At 60.5% G+C, this 20,338-nt stretch overlaps 4 protein-coding genes across 5 annotated transcripts; 2 read left to right on the top strand and 2 right to left on the bottom strand.

Moving 5' to 3' along the window:
* Positions 1-1,607: 1,607 nt before the first annotated feature.
* Positions 1,608-5,469, bottom strand: CHLRE_02g093450v5 (uncharacterized protein). Its single transcript, XM_001701745.2, has 8 exons — positions 5,271-5,469; positions 4,395-4,565; positions 4,157-4,285; positions 3,904-3,981; positions 3,650-3,709; positions 3,222-3,403; positions 2,798-2,951; positions 1,608-2,580 (listed from the first exon to the last, which is right to left on the bottom strand). The coding sequence occupies exons 1-8, from the start codon at positions 5,394-5,396 to the stop codon at positions 2,368-2,370; spliced, it is 1,113 nt and encodes a 370-aa protein (XP_001701797.1). The 5' UTR covers positions 5,397-5,469; the 3' UTR covers positions 1,608-2,367.
* Positions 5,470-5,598: 129 nt separating this feature from the next.
* Positions 5,599-8,475, top strand: CHLRE_02g093401v5 (uncharacterized protein). Its single transcript, XM_001701939.2, has 2 exons — positions 5,599-7,166; positions 7,412-8,475. The coding sequence occupies exons 1-2, from the start codon at positions 5,696-5,698 to the stop codon at positions 8,428-8,430; spliced, it is 2,490 nt and encodes an 829-aa protein (XP_001701991.2). The 5' UTR covers positions 5,599-5,695; the 3' UTR covers positions 8,431-8,475.
* A 5-nt stretch (positions 8,476-8,480) lies between these two features.
* On the bottom strand, positions 8,481-12,269 carry CHLRE_02g093350v5 (uncharacterized protein). Of its 2 annotated transcripts, none has more exons than XM_043059467.1 (12): positions 11,940-12,269; positions 11,702-11,793; positions 11,402-11,472; positions 10,951-11,088; positions 10,707-10,798; positions 10,256-10,515; positions 10,028-10,075; positions 9,815-9,877; positions 9,623-9,690; positions 9,467-9,530; positions 9,211-9,285; positions 8,481-9,032 (listed from the first exon to the last, which is right to left on the bottom strand). In XM_043059467.1, the coding sequence occupies exons 1-12, from the start codon at positions 12,049-12,051 to the stop codon at positions 8,973-8,975; spliced, it is 1,143 nt and encodes a 380-aa protein (XP_042927101.1). In that variant the 5' UTR covers positions 12,052-12,269; the 3' UTR covers positions 8,481-8,972. The 2 variants fall into 2 exon arrangements, with proteins under 2 accessions (XP_042927101.1, XP_001701796.1); XM_001701744.2 differs by having other exon boundaries at positions 11,702-11,766.
* Positions 12,270-12,369: 100 nt separating this feature from the next.
* CHLRE_02g093300v5 (uncharacterized protein) lies at positions 12,370-20,065 on the top strand. Its single transcript, XM_043059466.1, has 19 exons — positions 12,370-12,616; positions 12,776-12,929; positions 13,354-13,410; positions 13,674-13,775; positions 14,293-14,428; positions 14,704-14,873; positions 15,077-15,208; positions 15,526-15,708; positions 16,380-16,485; positions 16,732-16,812; positions 17,007-17,178; positions 17,379-17,451; positions 17,743-17,906; positions 18,069-18,237; positions 18,369-18,431; positions 18,596-18,630; positions 18,802-18,870; positions 18,971-19,030; positions 19,253-20,065. Exons 1-19 carry the CDS (start codon positions 12,468-12,470, stop codon positions 19,464-19,466), a joined length of 2,289 nt encoding a protein of 762 aa, XP_042927100.1. The 5' UTR covers positions 12,370-12,467; the 3' UTR covers positions 19,467-20,065.
* The last annotated feature ends 273 nt before the right edge of the window (positions 20,066-20,338 follow it).

Genomic DNA, 20,338 nt, shown 5'->3' with positions numbered 1-20,338 from the left:
CGGGGCCGACTGACGAGCCATGTGGTCAACCGACGGCGTAAACATGCCCCCCCCCCCTGCCATATCTGCCCAGCAATGCGCATGGTGTCACGGTATGCTCACCCACCAGATATGAGATTACACCACCATACACCACCAACTTTCAGCAACGCCAACTGCCAACATCCCTAGGGCAAGGGCTGTTCTGCCGGCCCCTCCGCCCGCGTTCTCGGGGGGTCAACCTCTGACTCCTTTTCTCCTGAACCCGAAAGGACCACCGACCACGGTTGCACTCCGGTAGAGGACCTTTCCAACGCCAGGGTTAGCTTGTACTGCATGACGAGTGTGTAGCACAGGGTAGCACCCACTGGCACACGCAGCGGCTGGAGGCAGGAGGCAGGGTTGCCCAGTACGCGTATTGTGTATCAATACATAACACGCGTATTGAGTACTAGCACGCCCAAATTTTGAGGGATTACGTTTGGAAAGACGTTTGAAAAACCGGAAATCGGAGGCACACACGGCATACCCAAGGCACGACCGACGGCACCCGGACTTGTGACGCACCAGCCACAGGAGTATGTTGTACCGTACTGTAGCTCAGCTATCTTTCTCATTCTCTCTGTGGCTGAGTCGGCGATATATAGGTCGTGAACAAAACCAAAGAAAGCTCTAAGTGTTAAGCCCTCAGGCAGCAGTCTTAACGACTGCGCGCACACACATGCGATGAGCCAGGGGTGCGATGAGCCGCCCGCCCACCCCAGTTTTAGCCCGCCCATCCCAGTTTTGGCCCAGCGTATTTTGTCAGCGTATTGGCAGCTGTGGCCCAGCATATTTAGTCGCGTATTTGAGCGTATCATACGGGAAATCCCCGCACTGCTATCAAGACGCGTATTTGGGAGAGAGGGGAACATTCCGTCGTGCGTTCCGACACGAAAGGGGACAAGGGGTGTCAGCTTTGTACAGCTGGAAAATGGGCTGAGCCCCTAGAGCAAGGGATGTGACGATGGGTACCGGCGACATAAACAGCACCCTTGCAAGCCCAGACTGGCAAAGGGGCATACCAAAGGCACCGCCACGCCCTGTCCACGCCACTCCACACATGAGCCCGTGATACCTCATTCCAAATCCCTCACAAGCACCACAAACGGCTAGTGGGGCTCGGGCGCGTGATCCGGGGTCGCGACATAATTAAGGCGGGATTGGCACGCATGGTTCGGCTGTTGCACAAACTTTCGACATTCTTGCCCCAAGACGCTTGTCGTCGACATGTTTTGATACATGGATGTAAGATATTCAGGGCCCGAGAGCTATACTCGCGGACTGAAGAAAGTCAAGATGTCCATGGACTCGCGAGGTCGCTTCTCGCTCCGGCCGAGTTTTCCCTGCCGCCTATTTTTCTACAATAGGGAATAGCAATTAATAATACGTGGCAGTCGGCGGTTTGCGGTTTACAGGGGCAAGCCAGGCACGTCGTCACGCAGGCAGGCAGGCAGGCAGGCAGGCAGGCAGGCAGGCACGGACAGGGGCAATCCTGGGGGGCTTCGCCCCCCCTGGATCGCTTCGCTCAGGGGGCTCAGCCCAAAAACTGGGCTGTGCCGCCACGCCACGTTGGTGCAATGTCTGCGGCCGAAGGTTCCGAAAAATTGAGGGGAATTGTCCCCCCTGATGGCACGTCGCATCAGCTCACTTGCACAGTGCCAGCTACCAGAAGGGCAGACCTCCAGAACCGCTGCACTGTCTGTCCATGCAGGTCCATGCACCCCTTCAACGTAACTTCGTTACTCCTGCATCGTCTCGCGCTCTCTGCCCCTCTCTGCCAGGCCTGCCATGGACACTTTGAGCCAACCGCGCCGGCAGCCAGGGTGAACCCCATCCCATCCATCTTCTCGTGCGGGCGATTGTAACTCAGCGCATTCATTATTCGCGGTTGCCGCCGCCGCGCCGACCATGCATGCTCACCCAGTTGCTGGGCGGATTCTCTCGACTCCTGCACCCCACTAGACCACACACGCTCACACACTCGCGCACTTCATCCCTGCTCTTCGCGTCAACACATCCCTTGCCCTGGATTCAGAAAGCCCCGGTATCCTGCACTCCGCCTGCAAACTTTGTTGGCCCATACTGGCACCGGATCTTCACCATCCTCGAGGCCAGCCCGGTGACATGTGCCGTCGCATATCAATAAGAATGTAACGACTCTCGTTGCAGTTGCTCTGGAGTGGCGAGACGCTACGACAACGCGCCGTTGTACCCCTGTGGCATCTAACTCACCCGTAAACCCGCGTCCACACAGCCGGCACTGCCCTTGCACCTTTCAGCACTTAAGTAAAATCTTCTCACACATGCAACACATGGCAGACAATGCTAGCCACGGCTCGCCGCGATTTACTGAGCCGCGCCGTTGCCGGCGGGCTGCCCGTTCCAGCCGCGGAAGGTCTCGTGCAGCGTGGCGGTCCCCAACGTGGAGGGGTGGCTGCCGCTGCTGGCGTTGTAGTTGCCCAGGGCCGCCTCGCTGTTCACTCGTGCCAGCGCCAGCGCCAGCTGCTGCGCCTCGGCAACGCGCGTCTGATCCGACGACCACAGCTTCAGAACCGAGGCCTACAGGCATGAGGGAGGGTGTGTGTGTGTAAATGTTTTGAGGGGCTGAGGGCGCAATCCATCTGCTCTCGGACTCGTGAGGCCCTTCTATAGCCGTTCCGGTGGCACCCGGTGCACAGACGCCAATTTCATTCTTTGATTCCGGCTCCTAAGCGCGGGCAGACATCTCCGGCTCGTGTCAGCATCCCATCTGCACATCCACACGATACCATCCCACCTGCAGCGCGCGGCCGAAGGAGAAGGACAGCACCCAGGGGCAGCGGCCCACCGCCTGCGCCTCCCGGTTGACTGCGTCCAGGTTGATGGTGGCCTCCTCCTCCGTCTGGCCGCCCGACAAGAACATGATGCCGGGAATAGCGGGCGGTACCACCCTGCAGCGGACGGTGGCGGCCGCAGGTTTGACGGAATCAGTACGCTTTGAGATGAGCACCTTTACCGTACTGCGACACGTGCGTGCTGACCTCACAGCAACAGCGCGTGTGGCAATGGACTGTGTGCCGGCTATGAGTTTCCGGCGACAAGTCTTCCAGCATGTACCGTGCACCACATGCGCACCGTCCGCCTCATCTGCGTGCCTGCCCACCACTCGTGCCCACCACTCCTGCACGCTCTATCCACCCTTCTATGCCTCAGCGCCCCACCTGCGCAGCGCCGCCACGGTGCACCGTGCCACGTCTGCCGCTGACACCTTGCCGCCCTCCGCGTCCGCGCCTGGGATGACCATTTGTGGCTTGAGCAGGCAGCCCTCCAGCTCCACGCCGTGCCGCCAAAGCGCCGCCACCGTGGCGCCGATCACCTGCTCCGTCACCTGCCCGAACCGCTCCTGTGAGGCACGCCATGTGGGAAACATCGTATGGTTAAGATGCCACGATAAGCATCCCAGGCACACCAGTGCCGAGTCGCAGTGATAGCGCGCAGCAGTTTTGCGCTGTTTTCAAACTGGAGGTGTCCCCCGGGCCTGCTCCTGTTCATTTAGTCATGCCGGTCCAGGTCCGACGCGATACCCTCCATCCGCACCACATGCCATGCCCATAATCTGGCCCTCAACCCCCAGCGCCGCGCCGCTCACCTGGGAGTGGTTGCCGTCGATGAGGATCTCCGGCTCCACCACAGGCACCAGCCCACAGTTCTGTGTGTTGGGGCGTATAGTTAGCGAGTTGGCGTCAGATACGGCGTCCAACCAGCAGCGACGGATGCCTTGGTGCCCGTGTACCAGCCAGCCCGAGCCACCTCCAATGCACATTTCCGTCCGCGATGACACCCTATGATATCCGCCATGATCCCCGGTCGCACGCAACGCCCCGCTACTTCTTCAACGCTCACCTGGCAAATGCGGGCATACTGCGCCAGCTCGTCCGCGTTGCGCTCCACCGCCAGAGCCGATGGCAGCGTGTCCGTTACCTGATGCGATTGGGCGGCCACAATCATGCAAATGAGGACATGGGCGAGTGCTTAAGCCGTTCCAAAGCGCTGTCTACAGACCGGTCTCTAGGCTCTGAAACCGTCATGACTTGTGAATGATTTCGTTTCCTCAATTCCTTCGTCTTCGCCCTCCGCTGTTCCTCCGCACACGCACCTTCAGCGTGGCACGCCACTTTGCAAACTTGGCCCCCGCGCGCGCGTATTCGCGGCAGTTGGCCTCCAGTCCCTCCAGCCCCTTGGTGTGCGTCTCGCCGTCCGCGGCACCCGCCAGCGGCTCCAGGCCCTGGGGTTGAACACACGTGACACGCGGGCGGTACGCACACGCACGGGTACGCATGCGACGGCCGTGTGCACTTGGGCCGGTCAATTACCCCTCAGCAGCTCTTGCTCACCTCGTCCACTTTGATGCCCGCGAGGATGCCCTGCTCCGCCAGCACCTCCACGAAGGGCCGGCCGGCCTTGGTGCTCTGGTAGAGCGTCTCCTTGAACATAATCACGCCGCTGATGTACTGCCCCATGCCGGGCGTCGTGTAGTACAGCTCTCGGTAGGAGCGGCGGATGTCCTTTAAGATACACACGACATGTCAGGCAGGTTTTACTGGTTGATATGATATTGAGGGTTTTAGGCGTGTATGCGCTAGCAGGGGTTTGAGCAGGACGTGCATAGGGACATATGCGGCAAAAGGGGATGTCGGGCTGTGGGTTGCCCACACCTCTTCGGCCGGCTGGGCTACAAGGTGCGGTCAATCGCCCAACAATGGTGTAAATCACGCAGTATATGGGACTGGACTTCGCGTTGCTGCTGAGCCTGGTGCCCGTGCAGGCTGTGGGGGCGCCCGTGTGCGTGTGTATTTGCTCTACAGAGGCGCGCACACCACACACCCAGGTCGCCTCAACCGTGCAGTTCACACATGTGAACGTTACCACTTAACAACAGGCGCGAAACCTAGGGCGGAGCGACGCACGCGCCTGTGAACCTCTGGTGTGGAACCATGCATGCGCAACCTCGCGGCTCAGCAAGACAACCACCGATTTGAGGGATCTGCTCCATGTCACTCCATGCACTAAGTATTCATTACTCGACGCCTGACGCGTTGCATAAAGCGCAAGACCTCGCCAAGGCTAGGCCCGGTGCGCCTTGCAGTTGAAGCGCTTGCCCAGATTGTGGTCGCTTTGTGTATACGCATTTGAGACGGGGCGACAGGCGGCACTGCGCGAGACGCACCGAACAATTGGGGCACAATTCAGGGCACCCGCGCGAACCTCACCTCCGTGTTCGGCAGCCCGGCCTTTTCCAAGCGCTTCCCAATAGTTCCCGTGCTCTCATCGGACGCCAGCAGGCCTTTCCCCGGCGCCGCGAGTTGTGCAGCTATTTGCGCAAGCGGACTGGCCATGGCTTGCGTGAGCGCTGGCGTAAACAACTGACTATGGAAGAAGTGGCCTAGTTTGATGCTTTTAGCGCTTACCGGGGGTCCAAACCTGTTGGGTGAACGGTGCAGCGTTAGGTCGCGATGCAAGCACTAGTCATGCCCTGTTTTCCCCCAGGCCGAGCCCTAAAGCCGCTAAAACTTTTTTACGTTACTTATTTGCGCTGTACTTACGATGTACTTCAATTCCCATGCTCCCAAGCTTTGCTGAGCATAACCTTGGGCCACGACCTTGGGCGTCAGTGCCTTGCGACTAAGTGGCAGTAATGGACTCGAGCAGTGCTTTCTGCTGCGCAGTTTGCGGCGCGCCCTGCCGGAGCAGCCCTGCGCTCACCCGAACATCTCCAGCCTCCAGCCACGCACGGGAACCCGCCTGGCTCCGCCAGCCTTGCGCTTGTGCTCGCTGCGGAGTCATTGTCTACTGCTGCGAGGCGCACCGTCAGGTACACAGCCAGCTGCCAGGCGATGGCGGCGGCCATGACACGCGGGAGTGCAACCGCATGGCAGATCAGCTGCAACGGGGTGCGCGGCTGGTGGCGTCTCTGCCCTTTCCCTGGGCGCGCGGGCTGTGCCGGCTGGCAGGTCTTGGATCCAGGGCTGGCAACCACCACGTACCTGGGCTCACGCCAGCAGTGACTAGCGTGGACAACCAACTGCGACCAGTTGAAGCAATAGCAGCCGGTCAGGAAGCTGCCGGGGAGGACAGGACACCTGCAGCGTGGAGCGACTTTCTGGGGACCCGGTCATCTGCATGTGAGGTTCTAGCAGCTGCATGCGAGCTGCACGGGCATGTTGGGTACAGCACCCGCACATGGCCTAGCGGGTCCAGCGGCAGGAGTAGCAGCGAGGGTGGAGCATCCGCTCCTGGCGACGCGTCAAGCGTCCATGCCACACCTACATCGGCATGGACGCCAAGTGCGGGCGTGAAGTGCAGGGCGGAAGGAGTGTGGCGCCGCCTTTGCTCGTGCCGCCCAGCAGCAGACTTGCCGCCGTGGGGACTCTGCCAGCTGCCGCAACTCGCATCGTTGCGGCTTGCGAGGGCATCATCGAGGGCAGGGCAAGGCATCAGAGAGTCATGGGACCATGCAACATGGGCTCACAAAGTGTGGCGCCTGCCCGCTGACTTCACACCACCGCTTGAACAGAGCAGCACTATCGCACCTGCGGGAGACGCACCAGCGGCAGCGGGCACAGGGCAGGCTGGTGTGGCGGCACTGGCGCATGACGCTGAGCACAAGGAGCCGGCGCCAAAGGCTGATGCATGGTATCCACCATCGCAGCCCTCCAAATGTCCGTCAGCAGGCGTGTCGGACTGGGGTAGGTACTATCAGTGGGCTTGCTTGCCGCTGGCATCACCCGCAGCGCTGCTGCTGCACTTCCCGCTCACCCTGCTCCGCGCACTGTCGGTCGCGGACGCGCGCACTGGGGGCCTGGTACTGGGCGGCGGCCAATGCAGCAGCAGTGGCAGCGGGAGCTATGGCGAAGAGCTGCAGGATCCTGAACAGCCGCTGGATAAGGCTGCGAATGGTCGGGTCGATGTAGGCCAGGGCGGGCGGGCAGCCAAGCGGCCACGGCTTTTGGCCGGTCAGGGTCAGGGGCACGGTCAGGAGCAGCCGCAGCAACCTACAGAGCGGGATGGGCATTGCTCAGCGGCCCCAAGTGGCAGCAGCCGCCTCCCAGGAGGGGAACCTGCTGCCGCTGCTACTGCCCGCCAGATTGTGGACGTTTTATACTTGGGTGAGTTACCATAGTGCTGCTGTTGGGTCGCGACAATGGGGCTGTCGGGTATGGTCTACATTTGATGGTAGCATGCGATTGCCGGGAAAGGCACGATGTCAAGCGCCAGCCAGCCAGCAGCAGCAGCGCCTCCATCTCGCGCTCCGTTGGGAAGATCGCATCGTGCAGCGCTGCTGTGCGTTAGTGCGTCATGCGTTAGTGCATTGTTGCCGCCTGCTGTTGAGCCTTTGCGCCTGACTCCACAGGCCCTCAGGCGGAGTTGGACTGCCTAGACTGCTTTGCGGCACTGCTGCCGCTGCTGCCGCGCGCCTGCACGCTGCGGGTGCGCATGATGGGGCCTGACGTACCTCCTGACTGGCACGGCGCCGAGCTCACCTATGACAGCAGCAGCATCTGCGGAACCCGGATCACCGGCACGGACATGGGCAGGGCCGCAGCCGAAGCCGCAAAAGACTTGGCCGACAGCAGGAGGGAGAGCGGGGAGGGGGAGGGGCAGCGTGCTACGCAGCCCGGAAGCACGCGCATTGAGCTTAGCTTTTGGAGCTGCAGCCTTCACGAGGCTCCGGAGAGCCTGCTGCGCGACTGCCTATCCGCGCCTGCGCCGCAGCCCGCGGCGCCGCCGTCAGTACTGCAGCCTGCGCCGAGTTTTATCTCGGCGCCGCCTATCCAGTCTCAGCCGCCGGCTGCCGGTGACGCAGGAGCTTGTCGGGAACCGGTGCCAGGTGCTATGCATGGTAGCAGTGCCGCTAGTCCAGCTGCCGCTCCCCCGCTGGTGGTGCTGGCGCCCAACGCGGGCCTGCCTGCCTACATGTCCTGGGTGCCCTCCCTGGAGCTGCTGGTGGCGGCCAGCCGGCCCACCATGGCTGCAACGACCCGAGGCCAAGCTGAAGTAGGGGCTGGCGCTGGCGCTGGCGCTGATTGCGGCGGCGGCGGCGGCGACAAACCTGGCGTTGTAGGGTGGCGCAAGCGGCTGGCAGCCATCCTGGACTGTCCCAGCGCTGACGACGGCGGCAGCGTTGCCTGCATGGGTGGTGGCATGCGGCGATTGGTGTGCTGCTTGTTCACGGCTTACAACGAGGAAGAGGTGCTGCGGTCGGAGCAGCTGCTGAGTCAGCTGTATGGCGTAGTGCCGGACGTGACTTGCTGTGAGAACCCCTTTAGGCAGCCGCTGTGGTGTGTGGAGCGGGCAGGCAATGCACTGCCTTCGTTCAGCAATGGCTTCCTTTTTGGGTGGTGTGGTGATGGCCGGGGAGTGGACTGGTAAGGCAGGGCGGCAGAGGTGCGGATGTGTTGCCACAAGATGATTTTGTCCGTACAGCATTTGCATTACACTCTTCATTGACCGTATGACACAGCCATTTCATCGTAGTGGAAGACACAAACCGTTCGTCATACTGCATGCTGATGGGCATCCCAACAATAACAATGTTGCATCAAGTATGCATGAGGAAACATTTAACCAAGCCCTGTATGGTGGATGCAGTTGACCATCACTTGATGCTTGAACCACAACAACCAACTCAACTCTTACTGTCCTGTTACTGTAGTAATTCTGCACATACAACTTCTTACTGGCAGGTGGGCATGCCTGAGTCTTCTTCATGCTGCACCCGCAATGCCTCCTACCGGGGCACCAACCAATCGAGCGAGCTGCAATTCTGTATGTTACACTGCAGTGGTAATGCTTGTCGTGTGCACCCAGGATTCCACGAGATTCCGGAAGTCGGGCAGGCTCATACGCGATCATGCCGGCGAACGATGTAACATCCACGCCGCACCGAAGTACATGCGCCGCAGCGCACCACGCTACCAGATGCTCTTCAGGGACAGGCGGTGCACCTGTAGCCGCAGCGGCGGCTCGTCATCCTGGTGGCAAGCAAGCGTAGGCAGTGTCAGTATTGTTGTAGGCAAAGAAGTGACACGCCGGTCAACGGCATGCCGCAGACCAACTGCAGCGCCAACGGCAGACGCCAACGCCAACGACAGCTCGTAACGATACAGTATACTGCATTACATGTGTGGCTACCGGCAGCAACGTTCGCACCTGCAGCGGCAGCTGGCGCGGGAAGCACACCCCCGCACTGGCCCGGACGCTCACGGCGTCGCCAAATCGCAGCACCTGCACACAGCCGTATGGAAATCAGTGTAAGCAAGGTTAGATAACGTAATACCAAGTATCACCGGTTGTATGGACGTCTCGCTGTGTAAAAGTGCATGGGCACGGCCAGGCACGGCGCAGCCCACGCGCGAATCACAGGAGTCGTTGCCTAAACAGATGTAATTATCTTTTCCTCGCATACCTTCTCGTCAAACTCCAGTCCGCCGGGTGTCAGGTGGACGCCCGAGCCTGCCGCGTTGTCCAGCCTGAGCATAGGAGCAGACAACAAAACGCGTGTGGACAAAGAAAGTTGCACGCTGCCATTGTGCATCTTGTCGCTGCAGCTGCAACCGCTCACCGGATCATCAGGCGTGCTGGCGGCTCCCAGAAGCGGTTGGCATAAGCCAGTGGTAGCTCGTAGCGCACCTGAACATGGTTGTTATGAACACACACATCAAATGAACTTTAAAGGTGTTGAAAACGCCATCAAATCCATACCACCGTACGGTACACGAAGATGAACCCCATGCCTGCTGGCTTCATACCGAACCTTGAGCGCGACGGGGCCCAGCGGGATGCTGCGGCTGATCTTGAGCATGCCCATGGGGAACGCCTGGATGATGAGTGGATGGCGCAGTGAGGGTGGACACGAAACACATGGTCGCCACGGGACGAGATTGCGTCGTGACACAAAACAACGTAATGCCAGGGCACAGGAGACTCCAACGCACTGAGCAATGGCAAGTTTGATTGCTGTACGCACCTTGAGTGACACCAGGTCCTTCACCTTGATGCGCGCCACCGGCTGGATCTGTGCATTTGCAGTTGAGGAAGCGCGGCATGGGCTTTCGACACAGGTGCGGTAGTGGACGCGCTTTGCTATCGCGCAAAAGCGTAGTCCTCCTTGGACCTTCCTTGCAGTGCCAATGCTTTGTCCGTTCACGACCTTCCCCAATCCAGCAGGGCCCCATGCCCCCATCCCCTGGCCCACCTGCTGGGCATCCAGGTCCAGGCAGATGCCCAGCCCGAAGTCCAGCAGCGGCCGGTCTGACCAGGCCCACAGCTTGGGCCGCGGCGAGCCCAGCGGCGGCGGGGTCAGAGGGGGCGGCACCGCGTGCATGTGTTTGCCGTCGGCTGCCGCAGCCCCCTCCTCGCTGCTACTGCTGCTGCTGTCGCGCTCCGAGCATTTGAAGCGGCCCCAGCTGCCCAGACCACCCACAAGGAAGCTTCGTGTGATCTTGATGCGCGCGCCTGGGGAGGAACGGCCCAACGCCGCGAAGCGCATTTTGCATATGGCGTACTTCAGCCCGAAGCACGTTCAAGAGCAGCGCCTCTCTTAAGCTCGCCACCAGCTTGATTGCACTATTAGCCCATGCGCCCTGCTTGCAGCTTTACAAAGCCTGCTAGACACTGTCACAAAAACGCGATGCAGTTGCACTGACCCATCAACAGCGGCTGCCCCGGTGCCGGGGGCGGCGCGGCGTAGCCCGCGGGGGGTGCCCCGGCCGGGTACGTCGGTACGCCGTACATGGGCCTGCAGCGACGGAGTTGGTGGTGGCCCAAGTGTGTGTCAACGTGATACGGCGAATGACGTGCAGTACTGGGCAAAGACGTGGGAAGACGCCAGTGTCGTTGCAGATCCGAACACTAACGCTATCCTGTGCTTAGTAGCCCGCTTCAACTTACGCGGCGTATTGGGGCTGGGGGTCACGGCCCTTGCGTCGCGTGAATCCGCCTCGCCCGGCCCTGCCACCCTCCTCCACCAGCGCCCGGCGGCTGCGCACCACCAGCAGGTTACCGTTGTACTGCTCTGGCAGTGGCGGCCTGAAGGCGCGCGCGTGTGACACGTGTTTAAGGCAAGGAGCCCAAGCGTAGGTAACACGTCTAATGTCGCCTTTGTCTTGATGCCATGGGCCCGCAAGCTATGGTGGTGGATGTCCCAGTTGCGTTCGTATGTAATGTTCAGACATGGAGTATGGGCAAAAGCGGCGGCGGCTAGGCCTGAGTCTAGGAGTGGCAGCGCTGCACACAACTAAGCCCTGCTGCAGCCTTCATGCAGCCAGGCCGCTACACGATGGACAGTAAAACGTCCTGAAACGTGGAGACAACAAACAAATGGCAGCTGTCGCTGACTTACGTGGGCCGACGCAGGTCCACCCGTGCCACGCCCACCGTGTGGTCTGCCAGCCAACGCCATACGTTGCGAGCCTGATGCAGAGGCGGTAATCACAAGCACATACAACTGAAAGCATGCAGACAGTTGCAACGAGAGGTGGTGTGCAAGCGCAGCTATCGGACGAATGTAATGCACGCCGTATGGTGAATCCAGGGTACAGGGCTGTTGCAGGTCTCATGACGCAGCGAATGACATTATGCCTCCGTGGCCACGCTGCGGCACAACTGCAATGCCTGGGTACCACCAGATTCCATCACTTACCCAGGGCTGCATTTCAATCTTGGGCGTCGCTACGTATACAGCGGCAGGCCCTGGACCATTGGGTGCTGAAGACGGCGGTGGGACAGGCGAGCCTTGCGTGACATGAGCGGCAGTTGGAGCCGAGTTTGAGGCTAGGCACTATGACGGCTGCACGACCCGTTGCCATGCCCCTTCTCCGTATACCGTATACCGACAGGCACCTGGAACATTGTTGTATGAGTCAGTCTCGGGCCCTCACCGTGCTGCCCCGATGCCCAGTTCTGGTTTGCCGACGGGTAAGGGGGCTGAGGGGGCGAGGCCGCATAGGTGCCAGGTGGAGTCGGGTAACCTGGCGGAGGGGGCGAGGCCATCCCCACTGTTGTTGAATGACCAGTCCTTGCTGCTGTCAATTGGCTGGTCTTTGTCGGGGAACGCTGGCTAAGCCACTCTGCTAATGGGTCGTCCTTCAACCTCAAGGCTAAAAAGCTAGGGCAGCTGAATCGGATACAACTCTATATAATACTTCAAGTAGACTGATGTGGCCCTTGAGTCCTTTAACCAGAAAACGCCAGTCGCTCATTGCGGGAATTTCAATCAATCAACCCAATCAAAGCAATTGGGTTTCATTGCGGGAAAGCCAGGCTGCCTATATGATAACGAGTGGAACACAGCTAATAGAATTGGAAATAGGTCTATCGAGACGCAGGGCATTCTGACGCAGAGATCGATTGATACAAAAATGTCGCTATCGTGCTATTTGTCTTGACGGATCTCGCTTTAAGGGAAAATGGCTAGCAATACAGCCTGGGTGCTTTCAACCGCTCTCCAGGGCCTCTCTCAGCCAGGCGGCACAGGCGGCAAGGATTTCCTTCCCGCCGCACGGTTTGCTGGAGCGAAACCTGGATACATCTTCAAAGTTGATGAGCATGGCCTTGGGTAAGGCTGAATGTGGTGCAATCTACGCCAAGCCGTGCGTGCCCAGGGGAAAGGGCGGGCTGATACCAACGCGGCCACTACCCCGGCACCGTGCACAGCCCTGGGCGCTGCTCTGGTCCTCCACGTTCTTCACTGAATACCTTCAATCACAATGCACAGGTACTATCTTGACAAGGCACAGGCGGGCGAGCGCGCCGGCGAGGATGGGGGGGCGCGGGAGGGTGGCGGCACTGGTGAGGAGCGCGCCGCCCCGCGGCCACTGGACGCGGATGAACTGCTGCGGCAGGCTGAGGAGGAGGCAAATATAGACCAGGTGCGACCGCAAGTGGTGAGGGTGGCTGTGGGGGAATGGGACATATGCACTCGTGAGGCGATGTCGCCGCGGGAAGGTAGGAGGCCACATAGCCGCTCGAGTGTTCCACATAGGGTCAGCAGAGCGCATCTTGGGGCGTGGTAAAGAGCACAAACGAGAAGAGCGGGGGGTGGGCGTGCAAGCACGGGCGGCACACCACCCTGCCCAGATGAGTGCAGGAACAGACGTTCTCAGGTTCGGGGAAGCCCATGGCTATTATAAGGGGGTCACGGCGCTTACTGAATGTGGCCATGTGGCAGTGGTATCCCTGGACGGCTGCACTTTGCGATCCCTATCCCAGTCATTGTATCCTGTTGCGGTCCTTGCCGAGCTCTGCGTACTGGTGTCCACGGAGTCGCCATTCTTCCCCTGGCACGCCGCACAGATCCAAGTCCTGGACGCTAAGTCGCTGAGGCGCCTGGTGGCGGGCCTGGACAAGAAGGTGCGGGCTGTGTGGGTCTTGGCGTGTACGGACCATCTTAGCTAGCTGTAGCTGCACGAAGCCAGGCACCCAGGCACCAGCAAGCCCCGTTAGGCAGTGGGGGACGCGCAGTGGAAGTCTCGTACCGTTGTGCGACCGGGACAGCGGCTGCGGGTGTTGCGCGGCATGGCACGTGGCGTGAAGCCCTCCACTTCGGGCGCGTCATGCAACCAACTAAGTAATCACCATCCCGCACATGCGCCCCTTCACCATCTGACTTGCAGTACAAGGAGAACATGGCTCTCCGCTTCAAGCACGTGGAGCAGCCGGACAAGTTCCTGGACAGCGAGGTGGACTTGGACGAGCACATCAAGAGCCTTATGCAGGTGAGTGGGGATGATGGTTTGTTTCTACCATCCCATGAGAAGCCAAAGACAGAAGGTGTTAGTGGGGCCTGCATGGACCTCAAGCCATGTAAAATGCTCATGCTTAAAGACAGAAGAGAGAGGATCAAGAGGGGCGGGCATCTGGAACGTGGCGTGGACCGGGGATTGGCCGGAGGAGATGTGGCGCTGGGACGTGGGAGGAAGGGGCTTTCCCCAAATTTGCGGTCCGCACTCGTGCTGCCGTGCATCAGCTGGGGCTGTCAACCTCCCCGTTCTTTGGTCCTGGCGTAAAGCGCAAGCGCGAATTGCCAAAGCCAGGGCACCGTCCTGGCAACGATGTAGCAGCCGCGCTCTCTCCTCGTCCAACGGCACAGAGCTGCCCACGCGCCTCAGTCCCAGCCAACACGTTGTCCGCGCACTTGCTGCCTCACCGGCTTTCGACGCCCCCCCTCCAACCCCTCTACCCCTGCTTCTTGCTGTGAGCAGTGCAACCAACCACCGCGTTGCTGCCGCGCAGGTGGCCGGTAGCCCGGAGCTCTACCCGGTGCTGCTGGACGGCCCCGCCATCCCCACGCTGCTGTCGCTGCTGAGCCACGAGAACACCGACATCGCCGCAGATACCGTGGAGCTGCTGGCGGAGATGACCGGGGCGGGTGAGGAGGAAGGGCTCGAGGGTGCTGTGTGCCGTAGACTATTCCCAATGGACAGCCGCCTGTGGAAAGGGATTGACCCAACCCCAGCCCAAGACAAGCACGTATGCGAGCATGCCAGGCACATCGTTAGCAAGGAACGTGGCGCAGGTTGGGCGGAGACGGGGGCGCTACTGGGTCATCCGGCATGGCCCAGACGATGGAAGCGCAGCCATCCAGCAAAAGTAGTCGGCTGAGGTCCCGCTACTGCACCTCGCCTCTCTCTCCTCCTCAACCAGATGCGGTGGAGGAGTTTGGCGAGGAGGCTCGGGGCCTGGTGGAGGCGCTGGTTGAGGCCAATGCGCCGGAGTTGCTGGTGCAGCGGCTGCTGGGCTTCAAGGAGGCGGACAGCGACGAGGAGGCGCGCGCCGTGCACAACTGTCTGGCGGTGGTAGAGAACATGGTGGAGGTGGGTGCGGGGGTGGGTGGGTGTGCAGGCAGCTGGGGGGCTGGGCACCAGCTGGGGATGGGCCAGGCTTGGCCCGGAACGGATAGCGGTGCTACTCAGGTGTGTTGAGCGCCCACTTGGGTACACCAAGATGTGGCGTCATCTTGCGCTGCCGCATGCCCGCATGACTCCTGCCGCACCCCCGTACTCCGCCCCTTCCGCAGATCCAGCCCGAGCTCGGTGCCGTGTTTGTGGAGAAGACCAAGCTGCTGACCTGGCTGCTGCGTCGCCTGAAGCGGCGCGAGTTCGACACCAACAAACAGTACGCCAGTGAGATCCTGGCCATCCTTATGCAGGCGCGTGCGGGGTATGTCTGGGGAACATGAGTACACGCCCGCTGTGTAGCGCTTTGTCGTGCGGGCACTGTTCTAAACAATGGCCGCGCACATAAAAATGTGGTCGGAGCTTTCACGGGAAGAAGTTGGGTTGGAGGCAGGGCCATCGCGCATGCGCACATGCGATGGCTTCACCGATGTAGGCACTAGCGGGACTCTCGCTGTCCCCTTTTTTACCTACCCATGCTGCCCATGTTTCAACCGTGCAACCCCATGCCGCCCGAACTTCTTACCAACCAGCCTGCCTCATCCCGCCACGCCTTCCTCTTCGTTTCCAGGGCTCCGTGTCCAACCAGGCCAAGCTGGGCTCCGAAAACGGCATCGACCTGCTGCTGACGTGCGTCGCGCAGTACAAGAGCAAGGACCCGGCGCCGGGCGAGGAGGAGGAATACATGCAGAACTGCTTCGATGTGCTGTGCGCTTGCCTCATGCAGCCAGACCACAAGGCGGCGTTTGTGAAGGTACGTCAGATGCGCCAGGGGAGGGGACAAGGTGGCGCCGTGTGTTCGAACTTGTGGCGCAGGTGGTGGTGGTGGTGGGGGGGGCTGTATCTGCCAGCCCAAACTAAACCAAACCAAGTCAAACTAGCGGAGCACAGGCAGAGGCGTTAGTTGCAAGCGATAATACTTATGGGAGGCGTCGTAGAGCAGCAGGGCAAGCGGCGCCGGCGATGAATGTCGCCGCCTGAGCTCGCTGGCGTGCACAACAGCACAGAACAGGCACGCGGAGGCGACAAACCAAACCCACGACTTATGAGGTGGCGGTGGGGGATGGGTGGGCAAAGATGGTCGAAATACGTTACATGATGCATTGAAGAGTGCAGATGAAGCCGTTACCAAATGAGCGGCCGGGGGTTGGGGGGGATGTGCCCGGACCCAATGAAAAAGCCCCATCATTAGAAAGCCCACCCAGTTACGAAAGTTCAAGACGAGCGCGCCAGTAGTAACCTTCAGTCTCGTTCATGTGATCGTGGCCGTCGGTAGGCCGTAGGGCGGGAGCAGGGATTCATTTACACGATTGCCGCGGTGGCTTGCACCGGGGCGGGGTGCATTATGGCGAGCGGACTGGCGCTCCGGTCATATCGTACCCGTCTCCGTGCATTCAACGCGGCATGCAACCGTAAACCCTGCAGGCGGAGGGTGTGGAGCTGATGCACCTGATGCTGCAGTCGCGTCGGCAGTGCCGCTACGGCGCCTTGAAGTGCCTTGACTTTGCCACCACCCGATACGCACTGCCCGGTGAGTGAGCCCCGTCCTCCCCAGCGGCGCTATAGCTTGCTAGCCGGGAATGTTGGGTTTACCACGATACCTACCAAAGGGGTGGGGGCACTGGTGTATGGGTCCAGTGCGCATCATTTGCCGCACGCCCTGTGCTGCTCTCAAGACTGCTTACTGTGCAATCACGCTTGACATTTGCCGCCGGGCTACCAATTTTCTGTCCCTCTCTTCCTCGGTCCTCCTCTCCTCCTCCGTCTGTCCTCCCAGCCGAGAAGCTTGTGGACCTGGGCGGCCTCAAGCAGCTGTTTGGGCTGTTCATGGGCAAGGCCAAGGTCAAAGGCCCGGCAGGTGTGAAGCTTGGCACCAGGGCTGCGCGCAACCCACAGCCGCACTTACTACCCTGCCTTTCAGACCCACGAGCCCAGGGCCGAGTATCTGACATCTTCAGCTCCCGGCCGCACAGCCTCATGGCCTCCATAACACACCACCCAATCGACCAGACCCCTACCGCCTGACCGCCTGCCCCCCACCCCCACGCCTAGGCGAACACGACGTGGACTCGGAGGTGGAGGAGCGCTGTGTGTCGCTGGTGGCCAGCCTCATGGCGCAGCTGCCAGCCACGGGGCGCGGGGCGGCCCGGCGCGAGCGGCTGCTGGCCAAGTTTGTGGAGGCCGAGTTCGAGAAGACCGACCGACTCATGGAGCTGCTGTTCAGGTGGGGGGAAGAGTGGTGGTAACGAGTACCTACAATTGCGGGGTTAAGAGTACCTAAACCCAAAGTGCGCTGGGCCGTACCGTACTGCAAGGTGCTGTAAGAAGGGGATAGATGATTCGCTGGGGTGGTTAGGGAGCGGTGGCAGCGATGTGCGGGAGAAAAGGGTTGTTTCACCATGCCAGGTGCTGTGCGTGTTGCAGGTACCAGACCAGGGTGCGGGCCGAGGAGCGCCGCCTCATGGCTGCGGTCGCGGAGGCGGAAGAGGATGAGCAGGTGGGTGCGCACCGCGCGTAGAGGGTGGGGATGCACTGCAACTGCTACATGTGCAGCCCAGTAACTACACTCCCGTATTGCTGACGCGTGTTAGAGGGTGAAGACGGGGGCGGGGCTTGTGCGGTAGTATGCTCTGGGTTTTGCTGGGGGCTGGGGCTGGCAGCGAACCCACTGGGGCGCAACCCACGGGCGCAGGCCCCAAGGAAACATCTCGGCGAGCTAGACACCATTGGACAGCCACAACGGCCTTGCCTGCACTCACACACCTCTCCTGCTGGCCCATGCCCCCAGGTGGACGAGGAAGAGCTGCTGCTGGCGCGGCTGGACGCGGGCCTGTTCACGCTGCAGCAGTGCTGCGTGGTGTTTGGGAACCTATGGGCCACCGGTGACGTGGGGCTGCGCCGCCGCCTGCTGGGCGCGCTGCACCAGAAGGGCCAGACGCTGGCGCCTGTGCGGTGAGCTGCTGCCGAGGGCAACGCTGCATCCATGTCGTGAAGTCACGCCCTTAGATGCTGATGGGACACAGCGGAGGAAGCTGTCCAAACACCGTGTACGCTCCCGATGTCCCTGGAAGTGCAGAGGTTGTTGTCATTGACTTTGGCCCTGTGACTGCCCAGGGAGGTGCTGTTGGAGTGCTACAACAGCATTGGGACGGAGGGCGGGGCCGAGGAGGCGGCACGAGCACGTGCGCACGTGCGTGGACTGCTGGAGGCCCTGGGCGCGGAGCTGGAAGAAGAGGGCGGAGATGAGGCGGGTGCCGCGGGGGCGGCGGACGTGCAACGCCAGGTGGGTGCGTTAACTAGAGGCATTACGATACTGCCTGCGTCATTTTATGTTTGTGCGCCGCGTTAAGTTATTGTGAAGCGGCTGCTGAGCGCCTGGTGCGCTGCCCGGTTGTGCATGTTGTGGTTGTGTAGGGTGGCGGTGCTGACATGGACGTGGAGGAGCCCAGCAAGGACAAGCGGTCCGCCACGGCGCAGGTACGATATCGCAATGTTGCCGGGTAGAACTTGTAGTGCGCACTGTTTTCGTTGTTATGACACAGTTGAAACAGGGTTGAACATTACGTTCCAGTTTCAGCGGCAGTGTGGGGATCTATGCTCTAGTACCTCTCGACGTTTGTCGCTCGACTGCCCCACCGCAGGGAACAACGAGTGGCCAGCCCGGGGAAGCTGCACGGTGAGCGCCAATTCTAGTTGTAGCAACAGCGAGCGAGATATCTAGTCTGCCTTAAGACAGGGCTTGCGCACGTGAGAAACATAATATGGAATTGCGACAGATTCGTGCACAGCTGAACACCAGCTTCACATCGCATCACTGATCCCATTGTGGGGCCAAACCATGTTACAGGCGAGACACTGAGCTCATGCCGCCTCCAGGCGGCAATAAACCCTTGGCAAAGGCGGACAAGGGCAAACGGCAAGTGCTGAGGCTGCTGGGCAGTGGCTTGCAGTGGTCCTGCAAGCAGTGTACTTGCGTCTGCGTTAAATGATTGAAGTATGGACCCGCCGCACTGCAGGGAGGAGCACCCGAGGGAGCAGGACAAGGACAGGTCGGACCGCGACAAGGAGCGTGACAGGTGAGTTGGATGCGGCAATGGGTAACAGCTTTCTTTGACATGGGCATTACAGGAAAGGGGAACCGGGCTGAACAAAGCAAGCAGCAAAGGAAGCCTCTCACCAACCACCAGAGGATCAGGAAACTCGCAATGAAGCCACAGCTTACTCTACAGGCCCTAGATTACAGCACCTAGTGCTGCTCAGTTGTTCCCTTGTAATGACATCTTGCATATCGACTGCAGGGACCGCGAGCGCCGTGAGTCCTCGCGCCGGCAGCGGGAGACGGAGTTGGACGACCGTGATCGGAAGGTTTCCAGTTCTGGCCGGGACAGGGACAGGGACAGAGACAGGGATGGCACGCGGGAGAAGGAAGGAGCACGTGAGCGTGACCGAGACCGTGAGCGTGACAGGGACAGGGATCGCGGGTCACGGAGAGAAGAGCGGGAGCGCCGGTAGCGATGTAGGATATTATGAACTGCGTAGGTTGGCAACCGTGGCCTTGTGTGCACCCGCGAGTCCGCCTTGGTGGCGCGACAGGGAAGTGGGTCGGTTGGTGGGATGCTTGAACAGTGTGGCGTATGGTGTTTCAACGCTGGTTGGACGGCTGTCAGCGGATCACACAAGCAGCGTGAAGTGCAAGGGTGAATGCTGTTGAGGCGCATCCGGCGGGTTTTGCTTGAAACTGCTTATTGTTAGTGGTGACCAGGACCCCGCCCTGAGCACTTCCCATGCCATAGCGATACTTGGCTGCAGACAGACTGTGGAACGACCCTCGTTATCTACTACCCTACAGCAACAAAATGCACGCCATACTTCATGCAAATGCGTTGGCCTTTGATATTGACCCAGACACGAACTGTGTGCTAAGCACACTTGGCGCAGCCGAGTATAAGGAGCGTGGCGCCAGCCATCTGCGTGGTGCCCCCAGACCTGCTGAAGGTGGCGGGGCTCGTGCGGATGTGCTGTAGTAGGATAGTCGGCAAAAGACACATCTAGATGCCCCAGGGCGCCGTCCGCAGGGTTATATACTTGTGTGTCGTAGAACTTCCGTGTTCCGCCCACATGGGCAGTTTGGCCAGCCCGCAGCTCGCGGGCCGGCGCCTGGGCTCGCGCTGCAAGCCCATCGCGCGCATGTCAGCTGTCGTCTTTTTTTTTTTGAGGAATCATCCTTACAAGGTTGAACAGGGGCAGACGCGCTGCCCCCCTGCTGCCTGAAAGCAGCCTGGTCCCCGAGACCAGAACCCTGACAGGGCAAGAAGAGAAGAAAAGAGAAGAAAAACAGAAAACAAACACCTCGAAAACCGCCACCAACCACCCCCATCCATCCC

Source organism: Chlamydomonas reinhardtii, chromosome 2 (assembly GCF_000002595.2).
Source record: "Chlamydomonas reinhardtii strain CC-503 cw92 mt+ chromosome 2, whole genome shotgun sequence".
In the NCBI taxonomy this organism is placed as follows: Eukaryota; Viridiplantae; Chlorophyta; class Chlorophyceae; order Chlamydomonadales; family Chlamydomonadaceae; genus Chlamydomonas; species Chlamydomonas reinhardtii.
The sequence above is the reverse complement of the archived record's forward strand: the minus strand, read 5'-3'. Positions and strand labels throughout refer to the sequence as shown.

What these genes read in the sequence shown, in the direction of transcription:
- CHLRE_02g093450v5 (XM_001701745.2), bottom strand. Translation starts at nt 5,396, where the DNA reads ATGGCCAGTCCGCTTGCGCAAATAGCTGCACAACTCGCGGCGCCGGGG. An exon ending in AGTATGCCCGCATTTGCCAG is followed by an intron (nt 3,710 to 3,903) that starts GTGAGCGTTGAA and finishes CCCAACACACAG; the next exon opens with AACTGTGGGCTGGTGCCTGT. An exon ending in CCTTCGGCCGCGCGCTGCAG is followed by an intron (nt 2,581 to 2,797) that starts GTGGGATGGTAT and finishes TCATGCCTGTAG; the next exon opens with GCCTCGGTTCTGAAGCTGTG.
- CHLRE_02g093401v5 (XM_001701939.2), top strand. Translation starts at nt 5,696, where the DNA reads ATGGACTCGAGCAGTGCTTTCTGCTGCGCAGTTTGCGGCGCGCCCTGC. An exon ending in TGTGGACGTTTTATACTTGG is followed by an intron (nt 7,167 to 7,411) that starts GTGAGTTACCAT and finishes CTGACTCCACAG; the next exon opens with GCCCTCAGGCGGAGTTGGAC.
- CHLRE_02g093350v5 (XM_043059467.1), bottom strand. Translation starts at nt 12,051, where the DNA reads ATGGCCTCGCCCCCTCCGCCAGGTTACCCGACTCCACCTGGCACCTAT. An exon ending in TGGACCTGGATGCCCAGCAG is followed by an intron (nt 10,076 to 10,255) that starts GTGGGCCAGGGG and finishes GCAAATGCACAG; the next exon opens with ATCCAGCCGGTGGCGCGCAT. An exon ending in CGCGCCAGCTGCCGCTGCAG is followed by an intron (nt 9,033 to 9,210) that starts GTGCGAACGTTG and finishes GCTTGCCACCAG; the next exon opens with GATGACGAGCCGCCGCTGCG.
- CHLRE_02g093300v5 (XM_043059466.1), top strand. Translation starts at nt 12,468, where the DNA reads ATGGCTAGCAATACAGCCTGGGTGCTTTCAACCGCTCTCCAGGGCCTC. An exon ending in CTCATGGAGCTGCTGTTCAG is followed by an intron (nt 17,179 to 17,378) that starts GTGGGGGGAAGA and finishes TGCGTGTTGCAG; the next exon opens with GTACCAGACCAGGGTGCGGG. An exon ending in AGCGGTCCGCCACGGCGCAG is followed by an intron (nt 18,432 to 18,595) that starts GTACGATATCGC and finishes GCCCCACCGCAG; the next exon opens with GGAACAACGAGTGGCCAGCC.